Source organism: Merops nubicus, unplaced genomic scaffold (assembly GCF_000691845.1).
Source record: "Merops nubicus isolate BGI_N331 unplaced genomic scaffold, ASM69184v1 scaffold20073, whole genome shotgun sequence".
Taxonomy (NCBI): Eukaryota; Metazoa; Chordata; class Aves; order Coraciiformes; family Meropidae; genus Merops; species Merops nubicus.
The window spans coordinates 26,002-50,981 of NW_008599814.1; the positions used below are offsets into that span (position 1 = coordinate 26,002).

General features: G+C 40.3%; 1 protein-coding gene across 1 annotated transcript in view; it reads right to left on the reverse strand.

Annotated features, from left to right (window-relative positions):
- ZFYVE26 (zinc finger, FYVE domain containing 26) overlaps positions 1-24,980 on the reverse strand; it is a 48,311-nt gene that overhangs the window by 16,627 nt on the left and 6,704 nt on the right. The window contains 21 exon segments of the mRNA XM_008937533.1: positions 1,548-1,646; positions 2,723-2,969; positions 4,172-4,348; positions 5,378-5,500; positions 6,149-6,253; positions 8,310-8,506; positions 9,071-9,807; positions 10,238-10,343; positions 11,749-11,976; positions 12,754-12,918; positions 13,200-13,319; positions 13,493-13,756; positions 14,068-14,266; positions 14,897-15,048; positions 15,654-15,722; positions 16,454-16,543; positions 17,936-18,589; positions 19,177-19,359; positions 22,613-22,773; positions 23,056-23,144; positions 24,271-24,435. Of these exon segments, the coding sequence (XP_008935781.1) occupies positions 1,548-1,646; positions 2,723-2,969; positions 4,172-4,348; positions 5,378-5,500; positions 6,149-6,253; positions 8,310-8,506; positions 9,071-9,807; positions 10,238-10,343; positions 11,749-11,976; positions 12,754-12,918; positions 13,200-13,319; positions 13,493-13,756; positions 14,068-14,266; positions 14,897-15,048; positions 15,654-15,722; positions 16,454-16,543; positions 17,936-18,589; positions 19,177-19,359; positions 22,613-22,773; positions 23,056-23,144; positions 24,271-24,435 (4,330 nt within the window).

Genomic DNA, 24,980 nt, shown 5'->3' on the forward strand with positions numbered 1-24,980 from the left:
TGCTCATCCAGGCAGATACTGGACTGCAAAGGAACATCAGAAGACAATGCATTCAAGTTTATACACATATTAAGCTGACTGTGATGAGAAAGAGCTACACAGCCCAACTCAAGAAACTGCTATCACTTCATGTAGGCAGCATCTTAAGTTTAGGACACAGAACCAGAGAACAGTTCAGACACCCTAAACTGTAGATCAGGCTATCATTGTGTAGCTCTAGTTCAGGCCCATCACTTGCTGAGAATCACTAGCTTTGAAGGTCTAAGGACACCCTTTGCTAGTCACTCCCTGAGAGCACAGACTGTGCACCTCTCACAACGTATATCCTCCAAGGAATGCATGTCTTGCATTAGATGCTGACCAGAACCTACAGAATAATTTCTGTTTGTTTTTAAGCCACCAGTATTCTTCAGTTGGTTTGGCTTAAATGCCTTTGTTTCTATTGTTTTGTGTTTGAGAACTGTGAGCAGAGACCCTCAGACAATACAGAGTGTGCTGTTCCTCTCAGGTCACAAGAGGAATCCTAGGGAAAAAAAAAACAAGGACCAAAATAATGATGAAAAAAAAAAACAACACAAATGAGATTTCTACTGTAAAACCCAACTTAAGATCGAGAAGAAAAACAAGTTAGGGAGTAAAGAATATGAAGACAGGGAGAAGTACCACAATGGTGAGCTTCCAGATAAGAAGACACAGAAAGATTAACCTGTAGCACCATTAGTCCACTAGCAACCGAGCTGTGGCAGAGAGGTTTGTTGTTTTCTTGATGGAGAGGCGAGAGGATGGGGAGGTGAGAGGATGGGGATGATGGGGAGGAGAGATGATGGAGATGATGGGGAGGAGAGATGATGGAGATGATGGGGAGGAGAGATGATGGAGACGAGGAGAGATGATGGAGACCTTACTACAGCCTTCCAGTATCTGAAAGGGGCCTAGAAGAAACCTGGGTAGGGACTTTTTACAAGGGTTTGTAGTGATAGGACAAGAGGTAATGGCTTCAGACTGGAAGAGGGTAGATTCAGATCAGAAATCAGGAATAAATTTTCCACTGTGAAGGTGGTGAGACACTAGAACTGGCTTCCCAGGGAGACTGCAGATCCCCCAACACCTGGGTGTGTTCAAAACCATGTTGGATGAGGCTTTGAGCAACCTGGTCTAGTGGGAGGTGTCCCTGGCCATGGCAGGAGGGTTGGAATTAGATGATCTTTAAGATCCCTTCCAACACAAACCACTATGATTCTGTGCAGTCCTGTTTTCTATGTTTGTTCAGGCTGTGTTTTTAATGTAGGGTCTGGAATGGAAAGGTTTTGTGCTGTTTTTTTCAGACATTTTGTAGATACTTACCAAAAATCAAAACAAAGCCATACACTCCTTGTTCCCCTTTAAGTTTTCTTTTAATTGTGCCCAAAGCACCCAATTGCAGTGATCTACTAACATGCATTAAATGTGACCCAAGCTACTGTAAATGGTGGGAAACGTGTACATCAGAGATAAAACAGGTAAGAACAAGTTGAAAGAAAATGGTACCAAGGTGCCATTAACCTTACCAGTAAAGCTGACAGGAGAGAGTTCTGATGATCCCGATTTAGACATTGCTTCACTCTCCAATATCTGACTGAGACTTTCCTGGATACGTATCAGAGAATCTAGGATAAAAGGAAGGAAAAAAAAAAGTAAAAATCTGAAAACAATAGTGGCCATACATCTAGCTGTTTTTAGAGAACTCCATTCACTTGAGTATGTAAGAACATCAGCACAAACTGGGACTAGCTATGTAATTACAAATCAACACACTTTCATTAAAAGCAGTCCACAAGTCATGTAAAACTAGACAAAATTCCATGACCTAAAATACAGAGAAAGGGATCCTCATCAAAGCAATGGACTACTGATAGGCACAGGAATAGCAGAGCAGAGAATAAGTATCAGATGTGAAAACAATTTGACACAGCATGCTCATGGCAAATATTATACTTCACATGCCAGTAGAAGGAACATACTTGCACAGCTGTAAGTCATTTGGTGGGAAAAGACAGTGAAGTCTGAGGTTTTCATGTTAGCAAGAGCTGCATCTTTAAATCATGAAGTGAACATTTGGAAACAGGCATAAAGCAAGTGGGTGCCATATAAGGAGGTATAAAGACAGGCAGGTACACACGCCATGTGCCAAACAAAAGCACTGCAGCACCCTCTGCTGTTGCAGTTCTAAAACCCTGAAACAGCCAAATGCAGGAGAATCAAAGACAACACGAATGGGAAGAGATGAGCAAATCAGAAAGGAGAATTGTGCTGAGAATGTTAAATAGAACTACAAGTTTAGAAGACTTTTATATGAAAAAAGGAACAGGATTCTGGTAGAAGGAAAGACTGCAGAAGACTAAATGCCCATTCTGTTTGGGAGAAGGTGCAGTTGGCTCCAGGTTTTAGAAATGCTTAAGTCATCAGTGACTTTGCATTAAAAAGGAACAAAATAAAATTAAACATCATCATGTAAGAAAAGATATCCCAAAAAGGACAACAGAGGAAAGTCCAAGAAACTTTTGAAGCCTTTGGTCCTTGAGAACATCTATTTACAAGAAAGGCAAAGACTTTAAGAACATGATCAGGGCTAGAGGGATACTGGGGGCACACATCTAAAAATACTGTGGCACGATTAGTAGAACCACTCTGGGGGAAAACTGGCTCCTATTTCCCAAATGAAAAACAGCATTCTCACAGTCACCTGATCTCCTTTCCTTTAATGCAAAAGGGAAGTTGAGAGCTTTTTCTGCATATTTGGAGAGCAAATTGTCTATGTCTTCTACAGTGAAACCAATTTCTTGTCCAGCTAAGAGTTGGTGCAGTGTCTGCACAGCAACAGCTACCCAATCCACCTTCATATTCATGAGGAGCTGTTCCAGCATGAGCAGTGGCTTGGAGGAGAGGTGGAAGTAGTTAACACGGGAAAACTCAGGCAGAGTCAGCAGCACCTAAGACACAAGGAAAAAAAACATATGTTAACATTATACACTTTCAAATCTGTGTTTCTGTGAGATTAAAGACAAGAAACCAGCACAGTAACATATATATGTTATTCTACTCTCTGCATATGGAGGTGGGACTTCTTAGACCTACTTCGACCTTTGTTACAGAATTACTGAGTGGATGTGCAGAAATTACTAAGCTTCCAATTTCTCCTTCTATAAAACACTGCCTCATTTCAGAGGCAGTTGAAGAGTGGAGAGCATTGTGTGACCCTGTGACAGATACGTGGTAGCAATGGAGAGTACATTCTCTTATTAAAATAAGCTTATAAAAAGAATATTAGCCCAATCATCATCCTTCCATCATTTGAGTAAACATCAAGAGAAGAAAATAAGAGCAATTCTCTTAAAAATGGGCAGTTAATGTGGACACTTGCCAAATCAAATCATGTCTTTCAAAGGAACAAGTAAGGAAACAGGAAGCTGAGCAAAAATATTGTGACTCATTCTGTCTGTAAGTATTAATATTATAGTAAATATAGATATTACTAGTAAGTATTACTAATAGAAAGCTAGTATTTGTACTACTACAACAAAGGAGACATTACCAAAAGCACTACATTTTGTTTACATATAATACATTCAAGTAAGGTAATCTACTGGTTAATGCATCTGTTCCCAGGCTGAGCACAGAGCCTGTATGACTGCTGCAAAGGCAGTGGCCATCCAGAAGGAGTGATCCCATCTGCCTTTGGAAGGCACTTGGGAGAAATATGCCATGTAAATATCAAAAACCACCATACAGGTGGGCATATGTAGGACACCTAGTGTTACTGACACAGTAAATTGAGGATGCTTTGTTTTCCACTTAGGGTGAAGATAGCAACAGCCCTGATAAACACCACAACTTTATTTTATTCCACCCTCACCCTCTCTTTGCCTGTTCCTCCACGTCATACAGCTCAAGACTGCTCTGTTCATATGGGGAGCTACAATCACCTCATAACATAGGAACTACAAAGATGGAGAAGGACAAGAGAAGTTTTAAGCCATATGTAACTTTCCTTTGGATCCTGAGACTCACAACTTCAGACCTATATGGTGAGAGTGTTCTGGTAAAGTCTGCAAACTTTATATATTACATATTATGAAATTACTTATACAATTATATATTCCAATTAATCCCACAATGCAGTTATTGTACTCACCTTTGATCCCATGTAGAGGGCCTGGATTTCATTACGGCGTGCTGTTGTCAGGTTCACATAGAAGTGAGCTGTGAGGTAGTCAGCCAAGAAGTGAGAGGCTGCCAAGTTTGGATGCTGGTCAAGGGACTGTTCACTGATGGCAAGGCAAATACCAGGGTCTTCAATTCTTTGTAAAAGCTACAAAACCAAACAAAATCCAGTGAATCCCTACTACATTCCTGGAAATCAGCCTTTATAACAGACAGTCTATAACAGATTATTGCCCTACAATGGTCCAGCAAGCAAATTAACTTGCACAAGTGTCTTACATAGAATCACAGAATCATTCTAGTTGGAAGAGACCTTTAAGATCATAAAGTCCAACTGTTAACCAGCATTGCCAGCTCTCCACAAAACCATAGAATCCTTTAGGTTGGAAGAGACCTTTAGGATTATCAAGTCCAACCATCAAGCCAACACTACTAAGTCCTCTGCAAAAACAGAATCAGTATCAGAATCTGTCAGGGTTGGTGTTCCCAAGCACCACATCTACATGTTCATTAAACATCTCCAGGGATGGTGACTCCACCACTTCCCTGGGCAGCCTGTTCCAGTACTTTACATATATAAGAATGATTTAGACAAGCCATTTATAGACTATTCATTGTCTCTTTGCTTTATTTATTAATCAAAATATTTTTTTAAATTAAAGGAAGCAAAAAATTGAGCAAGGAACGGGACAGAAAGTATTAGTGATCACTTTGCTTCCAGAATATTTTCAAAGCTACATAATCTGAAAGAGCCTGCAACATTATTTTACTCCTTGTTACTAGCAACAGCTCCATAATTACTAAAACCAGAAGAATCTATACTTCACTAATTTGGGCACTGAAGCACAACTGCCCAATTCCTGTTACTAGTTTCACTTCTATTTCTTCTGCTTAAGCAGCATAAAAATGCTTCATTATGATTTTTCAAATAGAAGTGGCCTTGTATTTCCATGTAAACTTGCCATTAATGCTATTATGTACAACAGCTAGATTGCCAAGCTGGATTTTCACTTATGCAGAACAGAGGAAAAACAGGATCCTGGAAGCATATCTAAGTAAACAGCAACTCTTGAGAGAGGTACCAAAAAGGCCATGAAAACACACGTGAAGAAAGGAAAGAAAACATTTCTCAATTTACTTGATTGTGGATGTAAGGCTGAAAGAGTCTTGCTATTACCTGTAATGCTTTTTCTATGTCTCCCATCTCCAGTAAGTGGAGAAGGTGCTCACGGTGAAGGTTGATCAAGTCCTCTCTTGGGACAGGATACAAATGCCCCCATTCCTCACACAACTCATAATCCTAAAGAAAAATGAAAAATAAAATAAATGAAAAACAAATAAACAAAAAAAACCCCACCAAAACAAAACCACAAAACCCAACAAAAATTAAAAAAATAAAAGGAGGACAAACAGTATGCTCTCTGATACAGCTGTTTCTCCCAAAGTTCTGATGAACTTTGGAAAAAATCTGTAGCTTAGACTGCTCTCCCACATGCAAGAAGTAATTACACTGACAAAGGGAAGAAGATGATAGTTTTGTCAGACTCACAACCTACTTTGAGAAGACCTTCTCATTTCACAGTAAGCAAGTGGGCTGTTCAGAAACACTTTTAAAGCCAACCAGTAACAGTATTAGTACTTATATAATAATCAAGCTTATATCATGCCAAAAGCCATGCTATTAAAGTCTTCAAAACTCTATGAGAAAAGAATAGGTTGTAGCTCACGGTAAAGGCTATAACTTCAACTTAAAGATTATTAACTACATGTAAATATTGACATTACACATAGGTCTGCATTTGTTTCTGTAGCACAGAACTGGGTAAAGGAATCATTCCTCCCAAGGTCATCTCCACTGATGGGTGTTTTAAGATGCTATTTCAACAAATTTATCTGTTCAAAGTTTAATGCAATCTAATTCAACAAAATTGATGTGATGATGCCTAACCTTTGCTTTCAGAATGATATTCATGACGGTCTGGGGGTCATCAGTGCAGGCTTTTTTCAGATCCTGCCAGTCATTCCACAACAGTTCACTTTGCACATTCAAAATCTGAAAAAATCAGTAGCAGAGTTGCACCAATTTTAAAAGCTTCACCTACAACAATTGTTATGTCTAAGAAGACAGCTGAGCTGACCACATTGAGAGCTGCCTTATACAAAGAAAAAAGCCAAAAAGGAGACACGGTTATCTCTAAACCTTTTCTAGGATGATATAATTGTCCTGTTTCAGAGGGGATAAGAGTTCATTTTCTTCACAGTAGCTGGTACTTGTAGCTGGTGTTTTTGATTTAGCATGATAATAATGTTGATAACACACTGATGTTTAGTTGCTGCTAAGTAGTGCTTATCCTAAATTAAGGATTTTCCAGTTTCTCATGCTCTGCCAGCAAGCAGATGCACAAGCAGCTGGGAGGGAGCATGGCAAGGACAGCTGACCTGAACTAGCCAAAGGGATATTCCATGACACTGAACAACATGCTCAGTATATAAACTGGGGGGTTTGGCCAGGGAGGGGTGTAATGGTTTGAAACCTGCTGCCCCTGGTGGGTGGAGATCTGAAACCCTAAACCAGGTACAAGCCTGAATGAAAGGGGCGTACACCTGTCCTATTCCCACTCCCCTTTTCCTGTCTTCGGGACTTCCTGCCAAGGTCTATAAAAAGGGGAGAAAGGCACGCCTCCTCTCTTCCTCTTTTTTCTCTCTTCCTCTTCTTTCTCTTGCTTCTTTGACCTTGCACCTGGGCACACGCTGCTCTGCTGCTCCCTGTGCTACACGTGGCCGTGGCCATCTTGGAGATCTGGGCCTGATCTGCAGACTCTTCCCTGCCTCCATCCACATCCAAGGATTGTGCATCCAGCTTCAATCCACCTCAATCCAGCGAGATCCAGCACCGGGGAGCCTCAGCATAGCATTTGGGTTTTGTATATTTGGAAGTTTAATCTTCCTTACCTTGTTGTTCCTACAACCCCCCTTCCCTGTTAAACCCCTACCCTTCTTCCTTTCTGTACCCTGTTAAACCCCTTCCCTTCTTCCTTTCTGATCCCTGTTAAATAATATATTTCATTTTGTTAATCTTCAACTTGGTGCAAGGTTTTCATTACCCCTGCCTTCCTTATTTACCTCTCTATCTGGGAAACTGAGGGATAAGGGAGGTGGGACACAGTTCTGCCTTCTAACCGGGACAGAACAAGGGGGCAGATGGCTGCTCAGGGACTGGCTGAACATCAGTCAGCGGGTGGTGAGCAAGTCCATTGTGCATCACTTGTCTGTCTTGGGTTTTATTTCACTCTCCTTTTGTTAGTCATTTTAACTACAATTATTTTTCTTATTGTAGTAGTAGTATTATATTTTAGTTCAGTTATTAAACTGTTCTTATCTCAACTGACAAGGATTTTTTTTCCAATTCCCCCCATCCCACTGGGAAGGAGTGAATAATCAGCTATGTGGTGTTTATCGCCCAGCTGGGGTTAAACTACCACAATAATACACTTGCACTCCATAAAAGCCTCCATACTTTCTGAGAGGTATGAGTCTACAAAGCACATTTATAAGGGAAGGTTTTTAAAAGACTGGGTGGCAATAATTATGGATGAAGAAGTACACGTACTGCAGACGTTGCTGCCACTAACAGAGACAACTGAGCTAGCTGACTGTCAGTAAGCAGGACCACCACTAGACAGAGCTCAGCAGGGGTTTATGATTCCTTCCTTTCCTCCCCTTCCCCTCCCCCCAGCCCCGTTTAGCTTTTCAGTCTGTGCTGAACTCCAGGCCAGCTAGTCTGACCTAACTTGGGTGTCTGCACTACCCCTCAGTTAGAAGAACTGACTGCAGTACAAACACACTTATGTCTAACACACAAACATTTATGTCTAATCATGTTTGCAGATCTGAAAGCTAATAGGATAGTAGGAAAGTTATGAAGGATGGAAGATAGAGGGTTTGTTGGATACTACAGCACTAAAACCTCATTAACTGTTTTGGATAAAGGACTTGAAAAGCTGTTATGGTCAAAAAAGAACCAAGGGCTGAACTTTCTCAAAGTGCAAGTGTATTTGCTCCCTGCTGCCTATTTCATCTCAGTGGTTACCTGAAGAATGATTCTGTACCTTTTGATAAACCTGAAGTTCTTTCCTCTTGCTCTGCAGACTGGCTTTTAGTTCCCCAGTTATGCCCAAATCCGAGATGCAGTAAGCCAGGATTTCCAAACAGGCATCAAGAGGCCACCTGTCCAGACAGCGAAGGGCCAGCCGACTTCTCAGCGTCGCATTTTTCACTGGGAACAAGTATTGCCAACCATCCTTCTCTGTGGAAAAAACAAACCACTAGTTTGAAACTCAGCTTCTACAGTTTGGAAAATAAATTCCTCATCTTCACTGGATCACATCACCAAGAGAAACAGTACAGTGCTGAAACATCTATGTGAGACTTATCCCAAGCACCAGAATCTCAGGAAATAACCAGAGTTAGCATAGGATACTTCTTATCTTTAGACTCCAAAAGGCATCTTCTTTCACAGGATACTTTATCCATGCATGACAATGATACTGCTGCAAGAGAAGTTCCATTAGCAGTTCTATGATTAATGTCTCATGATGTATTCAGCTCGTCACACAGAACACCACAGATGCTGCCCAGTTCTTTTGTACTAAACTGGTCAGGATTTGTACATTTGCAAACCAAAACCACACTATGATAGAAAGCAAAGTTAGGATGAAAGGAAGGAATGTGTCTCCATCTTTAGATATGCCCAAGGACCACTACTTTAGCTTCCACCTCCTGATTCAGACTATAGTCTTCATTACAAAAAGGGGGCAAAATAATAAAGAGTAAAAAATTAAGGGAAAAAGTCTGACTTAATACTTCTTACCTTCAGCAGCTGCACAGCTCAGCACTGCATCCTTCACATTGACCAGCTCTTCCACATCCTGACAGTACAGATCCAAGACCTTCAGAGCTCTGTCCCAGTCCTTTGCAGCAAGAGCTTGTTCAAAGACTCCCATTAAGACCTTAACAGCTGTGGTTGAATGCAATCCTAGGAAAACCAGAGACATGTATGCCTTGCCAGAGAAGACAGTAGCCAAACTGCTGCCTTCCTCTTGATTCTGAAGTGGCTCAAACATAGCAAGAAGAAATCGCTCCAATACTGGGAATTCCTTCAGTAATGTCTCACACTCCCTGGAAATCTGTTCCAACCCTAAGGGCACCTCCCGTTTGCCCCGGAATTCCATCCAAGATAAACTTGATTTGGCAGTTTTCTGTATATTAGATGCACTTAGACATGCCACCGTGGCCATCAGCTTTGACTGCGACTTCAGGAAGTCCAGGGAGGAGGCAGTGAGTGTGTGCTGGCTCAAGTCACTCACAGAGGATGGGGCCTGAGTGGAGACATCCTCAGTGATCACTGCAGAACTGTGAACAGGTATTTCAACATCTGGCAGGCAGCGGTAGGCACACTGCTCTGCTAAGCTGCTGATGTTGGTCAGAAGGGACTTTGCCTGGCTGGTTTGCCTCACACTGCACAAGGACAGTGGTTCACAGCAACAGTTAACAATAACTTGCTGCACATTCAAGTTCAACTCTTCTTTAGCCAAGAGAGAAGAAAGCCTGCAGGAGTGAAAACAGAACCAGCTTACCCAGCACATATAAGAGGTAATTTTACAACTACATATTTTCATAAATCTTCCCAATACTTTGTGAACACAAGGCCCTAATATTTTTCACAGGTACATACAAAGGAAGAGTACATATGTTTACTCAGTATGAAAAGAATGTATACAGCATGACATTAATAATTCAGAACTTATGCTGCCATTCTTTTAAAGAAAATTAAAATTACCCTTTAAACATTGACTTTTATCTAAATGTGACATACCAAAGTGATTCACCATTAGTGGTCATCTTTAAGAGCTATTTCATGAAATCAGACACTTTCCATGCCAGCCTACTTTAGAATTTAGAATTTAACCCTGGCTGAGGTTCAAAATCACCAACACTAAAATAACCTAGAGAAGTATATAATCTGAAAAGCACCAACCTGTCAGGATGAACCTGTCTCTCAAACACAAGCTGGGAAAGCAGCTGAGATGGACTCTGCTGCAACAGTATGAAAGGGTTCCCCACTTTCACTTCTGCAGATGTATCTTTAAAAAAAACCAAAACCAGAATCTTTGTTATAATACAAACATTAGCTGAATACACCAAGTAAGTCTTATTTTAGGAACACAAATTTTAAGAGCCTGAGTTTGAAGCCTCTTTGACTAAATGCACAGAGGTCCACATCCACATTAGTCTGGTAAAATAGAGAGTAAATTGCAAGGCATTTTTGATTAGGATATGCCTCTCAAACTTGTCACCACTGGCTCACATTTTACTGGACCCTTAACCAAAATGGGTAAAGCGGAGACTCTTCAGCCTTTAAGCAAAATCCAGGTTCAAACCGTTCAGCAACTCTACTTTAAACCTTCACCAAAACATTTATTTGTGGTAAGAGACAGCAAACGAGTCGTGTTGGCTCCTGAGGAGTCCCTGGATGTAGATTAGTGAGTCCATGCTCTATTCAAGTTAAAGTGAGCAAAGGCTGAGGGAACTCACATACAACTACTTTTACAAAAGGAGTGAAACCCTGGCCAGTATTGCTGAAAAGCCTTTGTATCCACTACTGAGCTATGTCGAGTAACTCTGAAAAGATTCTCCTAAGTTTATCTTTTCCTTTCATCTTCCAGTACAATAAATGTCCCTAAAACTCGCTCAGACCTCCAATACTGTGGTGGTTTTTTTTTTGCTTTGGCAGTTAGCCAATAAAGATTGAACTATGACCACACAGAAGTTACGGTTGCATGGTAGTGACATGAGCTGAACCAGCATGTCTGTCTGTTTTTTTCTTACCCTCTTGGGAAGGTATTCTCTGAAATCAGTACTGTGGTATTTTACTTCAGTGCAGCTCAATTAGTGTCAACTTCAACAAACAGACAGGTGTTTTTTTCTCCTAGCACAGTGATTTGTTCTGTTCTTCTGACAACTTCATGTGCTGATCGTTTATTTCTTTTCATGAATCACCATTATCTGCTGATTCTATGAAAAAAATCTGCCTGGTTTCCCCTGCATAGCCTTCTGCACACTCTCCTCTTATCCTTGTGAGCAGCAGGGCACTGGTTGCCTCTAAGGAAGCTGAAAAGTGCACAGTATGCTGATCCACTGGATGCAAAAATCAACCTCACTTTACAGGGTACTGATCAGAATCTTTGGAGGTCAGGGTTATTTTCTTTGTCTAAACAATGTGCAGAAACTGGGTCAGTAGTTAACATTTCTGTTCTAGTTTTCCTACTGCCATCAGCTATTTTTGTGTTGGCTGTGGGTGGCCTAGGTGTTAGGAAATAAAATTTAAAAAGCAGTGCAATAATGAGTTGTAATCAAAAAATCTGGCTATGCACAGGCAGCAGACACGTTTAGCAAGGAACCCTTTTTGCACACTTTCCAGAATCAGTCCAGACTGCACAGTCTGTGTATCTTCACCTAAGCTCAGACTTTCCAGCAGAATTCCCTTACCTAGTTCTGCATTCAGGCTTCGTAACACAACAGCAGCCAGTGTAGTGATGTATTCAAAGAAGGCCTTCACAACGTTTGTCTGCATGTTGCTCTCTGGCATGGTTTGGACATACTGATCAAGAGTTCTCAGCAGGAGCTGTGTTTGATTCCAAACCAGGTGCTTCTCCAGCTCCGTTGGTTTGAGAGAGGCCTGTTCCACCAAGGTGCCAAGCAGGCTCCCTTTAGAGTCTGGTTTAAGGTAACAGACATACACCCAAGATTCAAGTAAGTACTAAATGCCAAAAAGTAAAAGGGAGCAGAGAAAAAAAAGGCAGGGTGGGCAAGAGGGACAAAAAGAAAAGCTGTAGCCTATTTCAACCTCTGCAGTTACAAATCTCAGTCTCACCATTATAATTGTACTGAAAGCGACAGAAATTTTCACAGCAGAATAAATCAATGGTTCACCTACATTGCTAATCATGCCTCTGACAAATTATAAATAAAGGCAGCCCTAAAATATATCTACTTGTGTCATTAACACAAACTTATTCTAAAACACAAGTGCTGACCAGTTCTTGTGCTCCATAACATTTAAGATGAGATATGATAGCCCTATGAAAATTGGAAGGTATTATTTTGTTATCGTACTTTTATAAATTTATCACCTTTTTATTAAAAGAAAACCCCACCAACAGTAAAGATACACCTGATTATCTACAAGCTGTTAGGTTTAAATACACTTAAAGAATTCCTTGTTTGGGCCAAAGAAAAATATGACAAATAATAATTTTATTCATCGACATCTTCCTTTCTTTTCTGTCAAGTTCAAAATTTAGCTCTGAAAACAAATGCTCATAATATAAGAATTAGAGATAAATTTTACACTTTGCATTTATGACTTTAAAAAATAAAATATATATTTATGCATATGTCAAAGAGCATTACTAGTAGATTGTAGCTGTCTGGACAGTCCAAAACAATTATTTAGATCAACTGTCAGTCTTCATGATCACAAAAATAACTCACCCACAGAACGTTCAACATGTGTCAGTGCTTTTAAGATTTGATCCAGATTTTGTGATAGAACAATTTCATTAGTAATACTTTCTTCAGTTAAGGAAGGGTAGCAAGTTTGCAGAAGGTCTACAATACTGCATCGAAAATGACTCCCTGTTTTCTCATCTGAGAGCTCTACAAAGAAGGAAAAAGAAAGAGGAACTATAACAAAGACAAATATTGTTGCACCGAAAAAGGCCCACAGAACTAAAACTGGAGTATACTACAACTAGTTTCCCAAATTCTACTGTGTGTTGGTTTATTAAGAATTGGAGCTTGGGTGTCACACTCCCCTGCCCCCTTTTTTTTTTAATACGAAGCTAAAAAACAGGAAGTTCAAATTTCCATTGAAACAGAAAGCAAGAATTTGATTTAAGCATATTTCAACAGAAACTCTTATCACCAAAGTACACTACCTGGCTTGGGTTGCCCTTGTGATGTGCAGGAATAGTTGAGTATTTTACTTATTTGCTGAAGAACTGCTGGGAAACCCTTTACACCTTCAGAGTGCAGCAAAACAAAGTCAGGTCGGTGGCCTGTAAAAGTCATTGTGCAAAGGGGGACAAAGTGAAAGTTAGGAGTGGAAAAAAGGAGAACACGAAAGTATAAAACTAGATTTAATTAAGACTCAGATGTTAACACAAACAGCACAGAGAAGCATCTGGTGCTCCCAGGGCTATGTTGGTAAACACAAAAATCAAAAGACTACCTCGAGTATCAAGGCTGCTGTACAGTCTTCTTTCTGCTGTTTCCAAAAGCTGTTTGCATGTCTTCCAAAGATGGCACTGAGTACAAGCTAGGTCAAATGCTGCCATTGCTGATGGACTGAGGTCCTCAAGGACTTCCCGCAGAGGATCAGTATGCTCCAGTTGGATGTTGCTGATCCAGAAGTTTTCTTGGAGAGTAGGTGTGAGATTTCCAGAAGTTGCAAGCAATTTATCAGTAACATCCGAGATGGAGTAAAATACCATACCTACATGTGTCAGCAAAACACACAATCACTAATTAAACAGCGTATTTATCTCAGATCCCGTCATGCATAATTATTCTCTAGAGGAAGATAATCCAATAGGTGGCCTGCTCCATGGACCAGTTACTGCAGAATGGATAAAACTAACTAGGCATCAGCAGCAAATTTCAGCATACTTTGTCTCCTTTTAAGCCAAAGAATCATCACTTACTCTTCCGAACAAGCGCTGCACTCATGACAGTACTCAAATTGCTTTCTCCTGTTTTCAACTTCTCCCTCACCTTTATGAGAACTCAAAAAACCTCAGCCCTTACCAGCTGCTGCTGCATTCCCAATAGCCTGCAGTGTCGAACGGCCACTGCCAGATCTTCTGATGCCTCCAGTGCCATCTGATGACTGACTCTCAATATTTTGCTCCACTCTTGCCATTTCTCGTACCGCCTCTTGGTAGCGCTCCATGAAAACCAATTCACCATAGCACGGTGAAGTATCCAGATTAAACATCAAAGCCACCTTTCCAAAATAACAACGGATATAATTGCAGAGCATGTCAAAAGAAGTTTTCAAAGTTTCAAAGAGCTTTTCGGTACCCTGAATTTAGCTTCAAAACACACCTCCTTCAAATAAATTTAACTACTGCTTTGGGTAAGGAATACCTCTGTGTGTTCCTGCCCAGCTGACAAGTGGCAGCGTCATGGGTTTGATTCACTGACTAAAGTAAGCAGTTCAGATGCTGCTTCCTCACAAGGCTCCTCACGTGAGCAATTTGTGTTCTGTATTCAGCTGAAACACTAAGCTTGGCCAGCTCTCAACAAACATTTTCACACTTTGATAACCCAGGTTTAGAGGAAGTATTTGTATATAAGTTATAAAAACAAAACAGTATCCTTGGGATGCTGAAAGTACTTGTATGTAAGTTATAAAAACAAAACAAAACAAAACAGTATCCTTGGGATGCTGGTTTGGAAAAATCTTTGTTCCTTTCACTTGCTTCTATTTCTGAAGTGCCCCTTTCACTTGGAATGCAGATTCTTCAGTCCTGTGCTTCCTAATGCAGAAGCAGGACTTTCATCAGCTATCACAACCACAAACTTCAACACCAAATGAGATTTTTAATTGCATAAATACATGCAACTCATTTACCTGATGGGCTTCTACAAAGTTTCCTCTCAAAACACAAGAAGCTAACAGTGATTCTGGTGGGGAAAGCATCATAGGAATGAGGGGATTTTGCTGATGTGGTCTCACTCTGCTTTCCATATCACTCGAGATGGACACATTACTGGTACTTCCCTCTGCAAGACAACTCAATTAATGAGTATACTATTATGGAAAGAAACATTTAAACTATCAGATAATAGAACTTCACATATTTAACTCAAAAATACAGGAACAGACTCACAAGGAACTTTTAGGGTAAAGAGATCAACTGAAACATTTTGTTAAAGATTCTCATAATATTTGGTCAGAATTTTCAGTTTGAAACTCATCCAAATGTAACACTGTTTAGCAACTACATAACGTGGATGCAATGCTAGGGCATAGGCTCAATATGGATGAGGTGAGAAGTCTTAACTACTGGACCTATTAAATCAATTTAGCATGCCTAAGCATGTTTTAGCTTACATGACTACCAGTGTATTAGTTTTTTTTAATGGTTTGCATATCACTACATTGCATGTTGTCTCCTGCAAGACAAAAATGTGAAGAAAAATCTAATTTTCTTATTCCAGAAGAGACATATACAGTTCCAATTAGAAAAAAGCCAGCCAAAAATGGGAGCTCTGAGAACTGAAAAGTTCTAATTCTCTCTTGCACAGAGCAGTAATTCACATTAACTAGTCGAGCAAACACTTCATCATGCACAAGACAAAGAAATACTACTTTTGTGGCTGAATACCTGAGGTACTGGTGCTTAGCTCGCTACTTGTACTTTCTAATGATGGACTGGAAGTTCCCTCTTTCCCATCTAAAATGGAAACAAACCAAAACCACACCTTAAATGCACTTTTTCTAGAGAAGGTAATTAAAACGTACTACAAATAACAGATCAGGCAACCACAAGAGATCTTCACGAGTATCTCGCAAATGAGCCATCATTGATGTTTATGAAAAATGAAAAAACTGCTATGAAGCAAATGCTAGACAGGAGACTATCTTGGGGTGATGGGCCCATCAGTGACTCATATCAGATACTTTAAAGTTTCTTATTTTGGAAAATAAGAAACTCCACTCCAAAACCAGACATACATTTTAAAGGTTAAACAGAAAAAGGGCAAAAAAAACAACTACCTCATAAGGCTGCCAATCTAAGCCACAAATTCCTGTGAATTCACATCCTAGATAATATTATGATAGGAATTAAAATATACCAGTCACTGGATATAGTGGAGAAAGGGAAGGATTGCTACTGTGGTTGCAAAGTTCTTCCCTACCTTATCCCAAATCAGACTATATATGAAAGAAGTTAATTTCTTACCCGAATTTAAAAGTAATTTTTAGTTGTCCAGGTAAGCTTTAGGAAAACAACCTCAGTTCAAGTGGAACTGGATTAAGATGCTTCAAACCAGCCAGAAAACTAAAGGAAATAAATCTAGTTCTCTACTCCTAGTCCATTGAATCCGATTGCATTCAGCTATGAGCTCCGTAGAGCTCTGAAGTGTGCAGAAATGTCTTCTCCAAGTGATTTTGTCAACCCACCTGTCTTGTACCTTTGAGATCTACTCCGTTTCTTAAAGCTGGAGCACCTGATTGAAGAGCAGTATCTCCTAGAAGCTGCAAGCTGATGTTCTGTGAAATATTTAAGTGAAAATTTTACCAGGCAACTGGACAGGTCATAAACAGTTATTTGTCTACCTTGATGAATCAGTTCTACACAGGAAGAGCTATGATGGCAAATCTCCAAAGGAAACACAGCTGATATCATCTAAAAGCTCTTCTACAGTAAAGTCTAAACCAGTACCTTGAAGTAATTTTGATCCAATTCCTCTAATACTGTGTTTTTCACATCTACATCCAACGTTGCTTGGAATGTACTGTACCTTCTACACACCTCTGATGAATACTAAGGGTCTTTTCCAACCTAAATGATTCTATGATTGTAACTATACTGAAAAAAATAGGTACAGTCCAATTACATAAGCAGATATAAACAAGGTGAAAAGAATAAGATTTTAAATAGTAAGAGTTTGATTTGTCATTAAGGTCCTTTCTGAAACAAATGGGTTCTTCAGTAATGCAGGGTAGTATAAACTCTGACTCAGTCAACAGTTCTGGAAGTGAGCAAGTAATTGGGGTGCCAGCCCTTGAGACAGAAAATCCAAGAGATATGTAGTGTCAAGAAAAGCCAGCCTGAAAGGTATTCCCCAAACAGTTATCATCGTTTGCCAGAAGTCAGGACTCAAAAGTACAGAATCCCACAGAAAGCTGCTGTCTGTCCAACAGAAACACTAAGGGCTGCCTACTCAACCCCAAGTCCCATCAAATCCCCTCCTCTATAGAGGCAGTCTTGAGAAACAGTTGAACACAAGTTTGGAAACTTGGAACATTTAAGGCCCATACTGCCCAGTCTTTCTTGTGACATGGACTTTGCATGGTCTGAGACACACAATAAGCCACACTATGATACAAGCAGAAATCTGATAGTAGCAGGTCTAAGAAGTTAAGGGATATGGGGAAGGAGGGCAAGTAGGTGCCATATGGTTCTAGCTACTCCTGAGGAGTAGAATGCATCCCAGAATAATCCAACTTCCTCTGATACATGTTCCCACTGTGTTTCCAGACTAGGTTAAATCAACAACCTGGCCCTGAATGAGATGATTCTATCTGCCTTGCATTGGGTCCCACATCACCACATCCCTTCATATCACTGCCCTGTCAACATAACTTGTGATGAAGGGGCAGGTGAAAGACAGACAAACTGTGGTTCTGTGTCCACCAAAGGGAGGGGGAAAAAGAAGAAAAAGAAAATCCAAGCTTTCTTCCAGAAATTGAATCCAGAGTTCAATCCTATCAGAGAATGGTGCAAGAACTAGGCAATCCCCAGATAGGTCACTGTGCTAAAATTTGCCAAAATGTGCTCCCTCAGTAAGATGCTCAGGCAATTTAGTCATAAGGGGACTGACCAGACAGCTGTAATAGAACCATGTCAGTATATCAGAAAGTGCCCAGCACAAAGCCTACCTGCATTTCTGTTACTCAACACCACTCTGTATCGCCAGTGAGCTTCAGAAAGGTATTTGGAAAACTGTAACACACGGGTTCCAAAGGCATCTCTGCTTGCAGAAAGGTTCAAGCACTCAACAAGCTCCAGCTCTTCATGAAGCACATTACTAGAATCCCAGGGGAGAGAACTCTGAATTTCTTCCAGATGATTGAGAAGCAAAGTGAGGAAGGCATCCATGGACACATCATCCACCAAAAAGCCAGTAACACCACTGGTGAAGTGTTTCAGATCCAGGTAGCTCAGCCTAGAGGTTTCACAACTTTTGCCACCTAACACTGAGTCATGAAGATCTTTGGTATCTGTGGGAACTGTCTGAGCAGCCAATGGATGCCTCTCTAATTTCTTTTCAGCCTGTATTAGGCGCTGTGGACTTCCCAAGGTGGAAGATCGCTGACTAGCACTGCCTTCTACACTCACAGTACTACTCTTTTTGTCAAGATCATCATCCTCTGCATAGTCCTCAGGCAGAAGAGTCTCAGTATGTAGCTCACTGTAGGAAACAAAAAGCAAGGAGAAGATGTTCTCCAAAACCTCCAGGCGCAGAGGAGCGGGAATGCTCCTTAGGAACTGCTGACACTTCACAAGGTACTGAGGAAATAGTGAAGAGCAATCTGCATAATTAAAAACAAAAACAAAGAACATTTACAACATTTTCCAGGAGATCTTTCCTCCAGTCTTTGCCCTTTAAGAAAATCTTAAAAGATGGAACTTCCCCAAGTGGCTCAGAGCCTATCATTCCTCCACAAATCAAGTAAATATACACCTATATTTTAAAATGTAGCGTGCCTCTTCCATCTCATCTCGGTGAAGTCAATTATCACCTTGTGCAATGATGTGCAAGTTCACCTCACACCCCTTTTAGCCATCAAATCAGTTTTAGCTCTGGGAAATCATAAGCCCTTACAAAAGCATCCCTGCCTCTATCATCCTACATCTAAATTTAGCTTTTTGTACTGTATTTTTAATACAATTACATGAAATGTTTTAGAGCAAGGCAGGTAGCTTATTCATAGCTATTATTACTGAAGTTAAAAACATGTCAAAGAAATGCCATTATCCTTGTCTGAAAAGCATTCACAGCCCATTGAATAAAAAAATTATATCAATACAGGGTGCAACATTATGCCACTATTAAGTGACAGGAGGCTAGCAAATGGAGAAGCACAAGCTACTGAACCTGAGATATGAGGCCAATCACCTGCTGTTTCTCCAGAAGTCGTACCTTCAGCGGTATCACCAAGAAGGCTGGGTACACAGTCTTTGCACTGGGAATGCTTGTGTGAATTGACACAGAGAGCATAGATGGCATACTTCATGGCACAGAATGCTCGAAAGAGTGCCAGGTTGCGCTGCTGGCTCAGGGTGCCAGGGAGTGTGCCTGCTGTGGAGGGAAATAAGGGTGGTGCAGGGGTAGGAGGTAGACAAGAAAATGAGTTAATTTTCTCTTGCAGTTCCCACACAGCAATATTTATCCTGTCTTTCCTCCCCAGCATCACCTCCATCCTAGCTGTGCTCTATTTCACTGCTAGTTCACAACATTTGGAAAAAGAAAAAAACCACCCAAACACACCCCCCTCAACATACCCCACCCCTCAAAAAAAAAAAAAAAAAGCCACACAACAAAAACCACAAAACAACCAACCACAACAAAGAGGCACATGAAAGTCAGGTCCAGGTCCCCTCTGAAAAGAAAATTGTCTGCGAATTTGTGTTACAGGATCTGGCTACAACACAGAATGGTCAAAATCTGCTCACGACAAGTCTCAGTGGAGGTACGTGGTTAAGCTACTCTGCTGCATTTACAACAGAGGCACAGACCCTGTCTCATTCCAGCATCTTGGAATTTAGTGTTCTATCCCACAGCAGATCAGTCAGGAGATAGTGCAGACTGGCTGTGACCATAGTCAGAATAGAGTATGGCCACCTCCACAGATCTGTACTCAAAGATCACAGCCAATTCTATCCACAATGGCTGGCCATATAGATCACACACAATCTGCCACCAATTAAACAAAAAATACAGTCCCCGTTTCCTCCACATACCTGTGATAAAGGCAACTTAAAGAAGTACTATACCCACTCCATCCCATTTTGCTTTTTTTTTTTTTTTTTTTTTAAAGAATGGAGGTGTTACATGCCAGAGACATATGATCCCTTATCCTGAGTCATGTATTCTGTTATTCTGGGTTTAGATGAATTACCCAACAACTCTACAAAGGCTGAAAAACCAACCAACCCAGCCCAACAAAACCACAAAACCCCAGTGTTAAATCAGAGCTTGGATCCACTATCCTACATCCTTACACAAAGTGCGGGTTGTCCCTCTGCCTATTGGCATGCAGGGGAAGCATTAGCCAAGTGGTTTTTTAAACAAAGCAGCGGTTTGATGTACTGATAATCTCCCCATCCAAACTCTGAGACTGAATAGCATTACCCAGAAAGTGTTTCAGCACTGTTCTCCACAGGGCTTGAGCGTGATTTCAAAGAAAAGCACCAGCCTGAACTCTTCTGAAAACTACAAAGGAGCCAAAACAAAAGCCCTGAGAGCACAAACATTTTGAATCCAATTATTCCCTAACACTGCAAATTTAAAGAGCAACAACTGTGGAAACTATACAACAGACAGAAGTGAGCAAACATCCAATCATGAACCCTTTGCAGAACCCACACGGCCACAGAAATACTGTAATTCAGCAGCACTCTAAAACATAGCACCCTAAAAGCTCTCAAAACCACTGTCTTAAGAGGACTTTAGGCAGGTGAAGCCAGAGATCCAATAAATACAGTCCTCTGAAGAAGAGAAATAGCTAGCTGGAAACACTACAAAGTACACACTGGGAGTGAAATGCAAGTTCAGTACACTTTTGCCTCCCATGTGGAAAGTCCTGGATGCAGTGAGTCTTTGTCAGTATCCCCATCTAAGCCAACCCTTTCCCTTGTACCACTACTGAAGAATTACCCTTTAAGTACTTGTTTTCCTGTGCCAGAAATATCAACAACCTTAGTCCTAAATTCTGAAACTCATGAGGAAATTTGTGCCCATCATTTCTTTTTTTGGTGTGACTGATCAAAGCTAGTGTTATGCTCTGAAGAGTGCCTGAACACAACTGTCTACCATTACCACTACTTTAGTTTCACTACTGTAGCTAGCAGATGTGTGTCAGAAAGAAGGGGAAGAAGGGGAAGTATGTGCACTGAGAGGAGAAAAAGTCTCGTTAACACTACCAAGACAGACAAAGCAAAACTTCACAACCTTCCTCCTCCCTTTAAGTTTCAAAATAGATTATTTTAAAGGAGATTCTATTGAACTGTGTTTATAGAATTATCTGAATTTTACAATAATCACTGGGCTGAAAAGATAGGGAGGACTTGTCTTCCATTAAACTAGTTCTGGAAATTAAGGCAATCTGAAAAAAAAAAAAAAAAGAAAAAAAAGAAGCCACAGCTAAAGTTCTTTTGCCACAGTCATGCAGCTCCCAGAAGATATGATGGGACTGCCTCTTCCTGTTTTTGCAGGAAAGAATTAAATTGTAAGAACAGATTAAAAACAAACAACCAACCACAAACAAACCCCCACACACAAGCAACAACTAAACAATTTCAGAAAGCAGGATGCTGAAACCAGACATCTAGATACAGTCTCAATCATTATGTATTTTAAGTCTTTTCAATACAATTGTCCAGACCATTCTAGCAACAAAACCTGTAAATACAGGACTGGAAACCAACACCTTAACAAGACAATACTGGAAGGAGAGTAAATGGCTTCCCACTAGGGAACCTGGAAAATCTGTGCAAGATCCACCACTGAGAGCTTCCCGTGCAACTCCAGTTGAAATTACAAGTGCACAAACTTCCATCCAGAGGAGCAAGGCATAAAATTGCAGTTTCTTACATTCTAGCACACACAGGAAGATGGAGCTTCTGTATCATTATTAAGATGCCCTATCAGAAGACAGCATTAAAACAGCAGCAGCTCACCCTAGATATTGGATGCAATCAAAAGAGTGTACAAGGAAAGTCACTTGAAAGAGAACTAAAGTGTTTTGTAAACTCAGGTCTTTTAGGCAGCAAATTGGAACATGGGAAAATTAAAGAAGTGAGATAAGAGGGATGTAAACACAGCCTGTAGGTAAGCCTTACTGATTTTACTATTCAAGTAGATCTGGTAATTAATAAAAACTTATAATTAGAAGGAAAAAACACACCTCATGTTTTGTATCTTTAAAAAACAAAGATGTTGCACTATGAGATATTGTCAATTTTATCTGGCTTGGGCCCTTTGCTTTTAAATTTAAGTGCAAGGATGGCTGAAATCCAAAACATAAACTTACTTTTCAAGCTAGGGATATTATACAGTATAAACTTCCAGAGATCTGTATTTGAGAGATCAAAGAGATCTCACAGCTCCTTTCTGGGAGACCATTTACTCCCCCAAAGGATTCTAAATAATTCCCACATGCTCTCTAGTTTTCTTCTGAAAAAAAAAAAAAAAAAAAAAAAATTATAAGCTATATCTTCCTTATTCACAGAGGTATGTCAAAAGAACAGATTCTTCCTAGGACAAATACTGAGCAGCGCATACTCAATGGATTTAGGGTTTTGTGTGTGTTCTTGCAACCCTATATATTTACCCTGCATTTGTTGGTCTCTAGCAGGAACTTTTTGAAGAAGCTCAATAACATCATCTTCATTCAGTGCCAGGAGATTCGTGAGATGATGAAGGGAATACAAGGCAGTGTGGCAATCCAGTCTGTGCAAGTGTTGCAAAAGAACCTTCCTTGGAACAGTAACACTGCAAGAGAGAAAAAAGAGGCAGCACAGATTGAGGTCTGTCAGCCATGTTTAAAGACATATCACTCCAATTCTGATTCAACTAAACTATTGCAGTTAAAAAGGAAACCAAATAGCATAACTAATGCCCATGAAGCAACTTTGAGAGCCTGTGATACACAAGCCCAAGGAGATGATTAGCCAAGATCCACAGAAAAGAAGACAATTTCTAATTGCATACATAAACTGATTCACAAGCAGATTCGGCAAGACAGTTTGGAAAAAGTCCTTCTGATTATTTTACCTGTTTTGCTGTATGCACCATTCAAGGACTTCCACCTGAGCCCACAGCCCATCACAGAAATCTTTCAGTAATGAATCATTGCACAGATCCTAAATGGAAAGATAAATGAAAGAATCTCTTCACAACAAATCTGTCAGACAGCAGAACCCAGCCTGTGTCACATACAGGATGCTCATAAGACTTCTTTATCCAGGTGGTAACTTCTAAGTACAGAAAATTGCCAGTTTTATCACAAAGTTGGCAAGGAAAGGCTACACTAATGGAGAATCAAAATCAGCCTCTACAGACCATGGAAAGGTGGCTACATCCCTTTTCAAGGTTAGCTTTCAAAATGCAAATTAATGCTTCTTAATAACAGTCTAAGACACTAACCTCTAGAACTATTCATGTGCTAGAACAGATACTATACTGAGTTATTGTCCTTTTCCATGTGCCTTCCTACTACAGATGCCTGTCTGCTAAAACCAGATCTAAGATTTTCACTTTGCAGAGGCTACAGAATAGATCTTTTATTATCAGTAGATGGTTACTCCCTTTAGGCAATACCAGCCCAGACCTGCCTCAATCATCCAGCAGTGCAAGGCTCTCTGTCTTCCCACCTCTGTAGTCCAAGCCACTTGCCTGCAGGCAGACATCACTGGAACTGCAACTACACCCTCAGAGTTAGAACTTTTCTCTCTTTTTGAAAGATGAAGACTGTCCCTAGACAAGGTGAATCTTTCAGTCACAGCTCTTGTGATTTATCATTTTGAGAATGGGTATGGGAAATTTCCAAGCTCCTCTGTGGCTGAACTCAAGTTAGCTGTGACCAGCATTAGTCATTGTCCAGGGATGACTCACTGGACAAAATGACACTGATCAAACAGCTCTTTCCAAAACTAACCAAAAAATGTTGCTGTCTTTCTGAAGTTAACAGCAAAGGCTGAAGAGCTTTATAAAGCCAGCAAGAACTGTAGGAGAGAGTTTCAGAATCTCCTGTGCAATCACACTCCCTTCACAGTTGAGGATTAAGAAAGGCAAGTGTCCAATAACATAATTACACACAACTGTAATATCTTTGCTTTTTTAATTCCATGTTGAGAAAGATTAACCTTCTCACTTGAAACTACCTGGCTTTATTTATTTTTATTAAAAAAAAAAAAAGAAAACAAACAAAACCACACAAGATTACCTGGATGCGGACAGGACACTGCCACTTGCTTTCTGCTGATTTACCTGAGTTTTGTGAAGGGTCCTTAGCAGCACTTTTGCTGATTCCAAGCTTTGACAGTGAGTCCATCCTAGCAAAACCAAGAGGCGGCTAAGGGGTTTGAATTCTCTCCTCAGTAAGTTGCTCAGGCCCAAGTAGTCATCTCTTTTCAGTAAAGTTAAGGCAGTCACCTAGAAAACAAAAGGAAGATGTATTTGTCCTCTCAAAATGCAGAGACCCATAGTGACAGGCAGGTTATGTAAGCAAAGGGCAACTTTGATATTAGTTTCACTAAAATAGTGAAGTTCTGCATCTGGACCTTCCCTAAACTTTTATTTTCCAAGTCATCAGGTTACTCTTCAGTAAAACTGCCATGAGGAAAAAGCATCATTTCAAATGCTCACTACAGAGCCAATTCCCACCCCTCACGATATTATCTTTAGATTTTCTCTATTGATTATGTCTCATTATGTAAGAAACTTGAATAAGCATGTTATTTAGAAGTGGAAATACAGTCAAACTTAAAAACTCAATGCTTCGGCAGTGACCACCTACCTCTATTTTTTCCATGTAAATACGTTCAAATCATTTAATGCATACCAGAGGGTTTTTCACCAGGTCTTCAAGCTCTTTAAAACATAAATTTTACTGTGAAAACTAGTCTCACTGCCCCAAGTCTACCAGCATCAGAAAAGTAAAGCAATGAGTTTGAAATCATGGAGTAAATCAAGTGGCA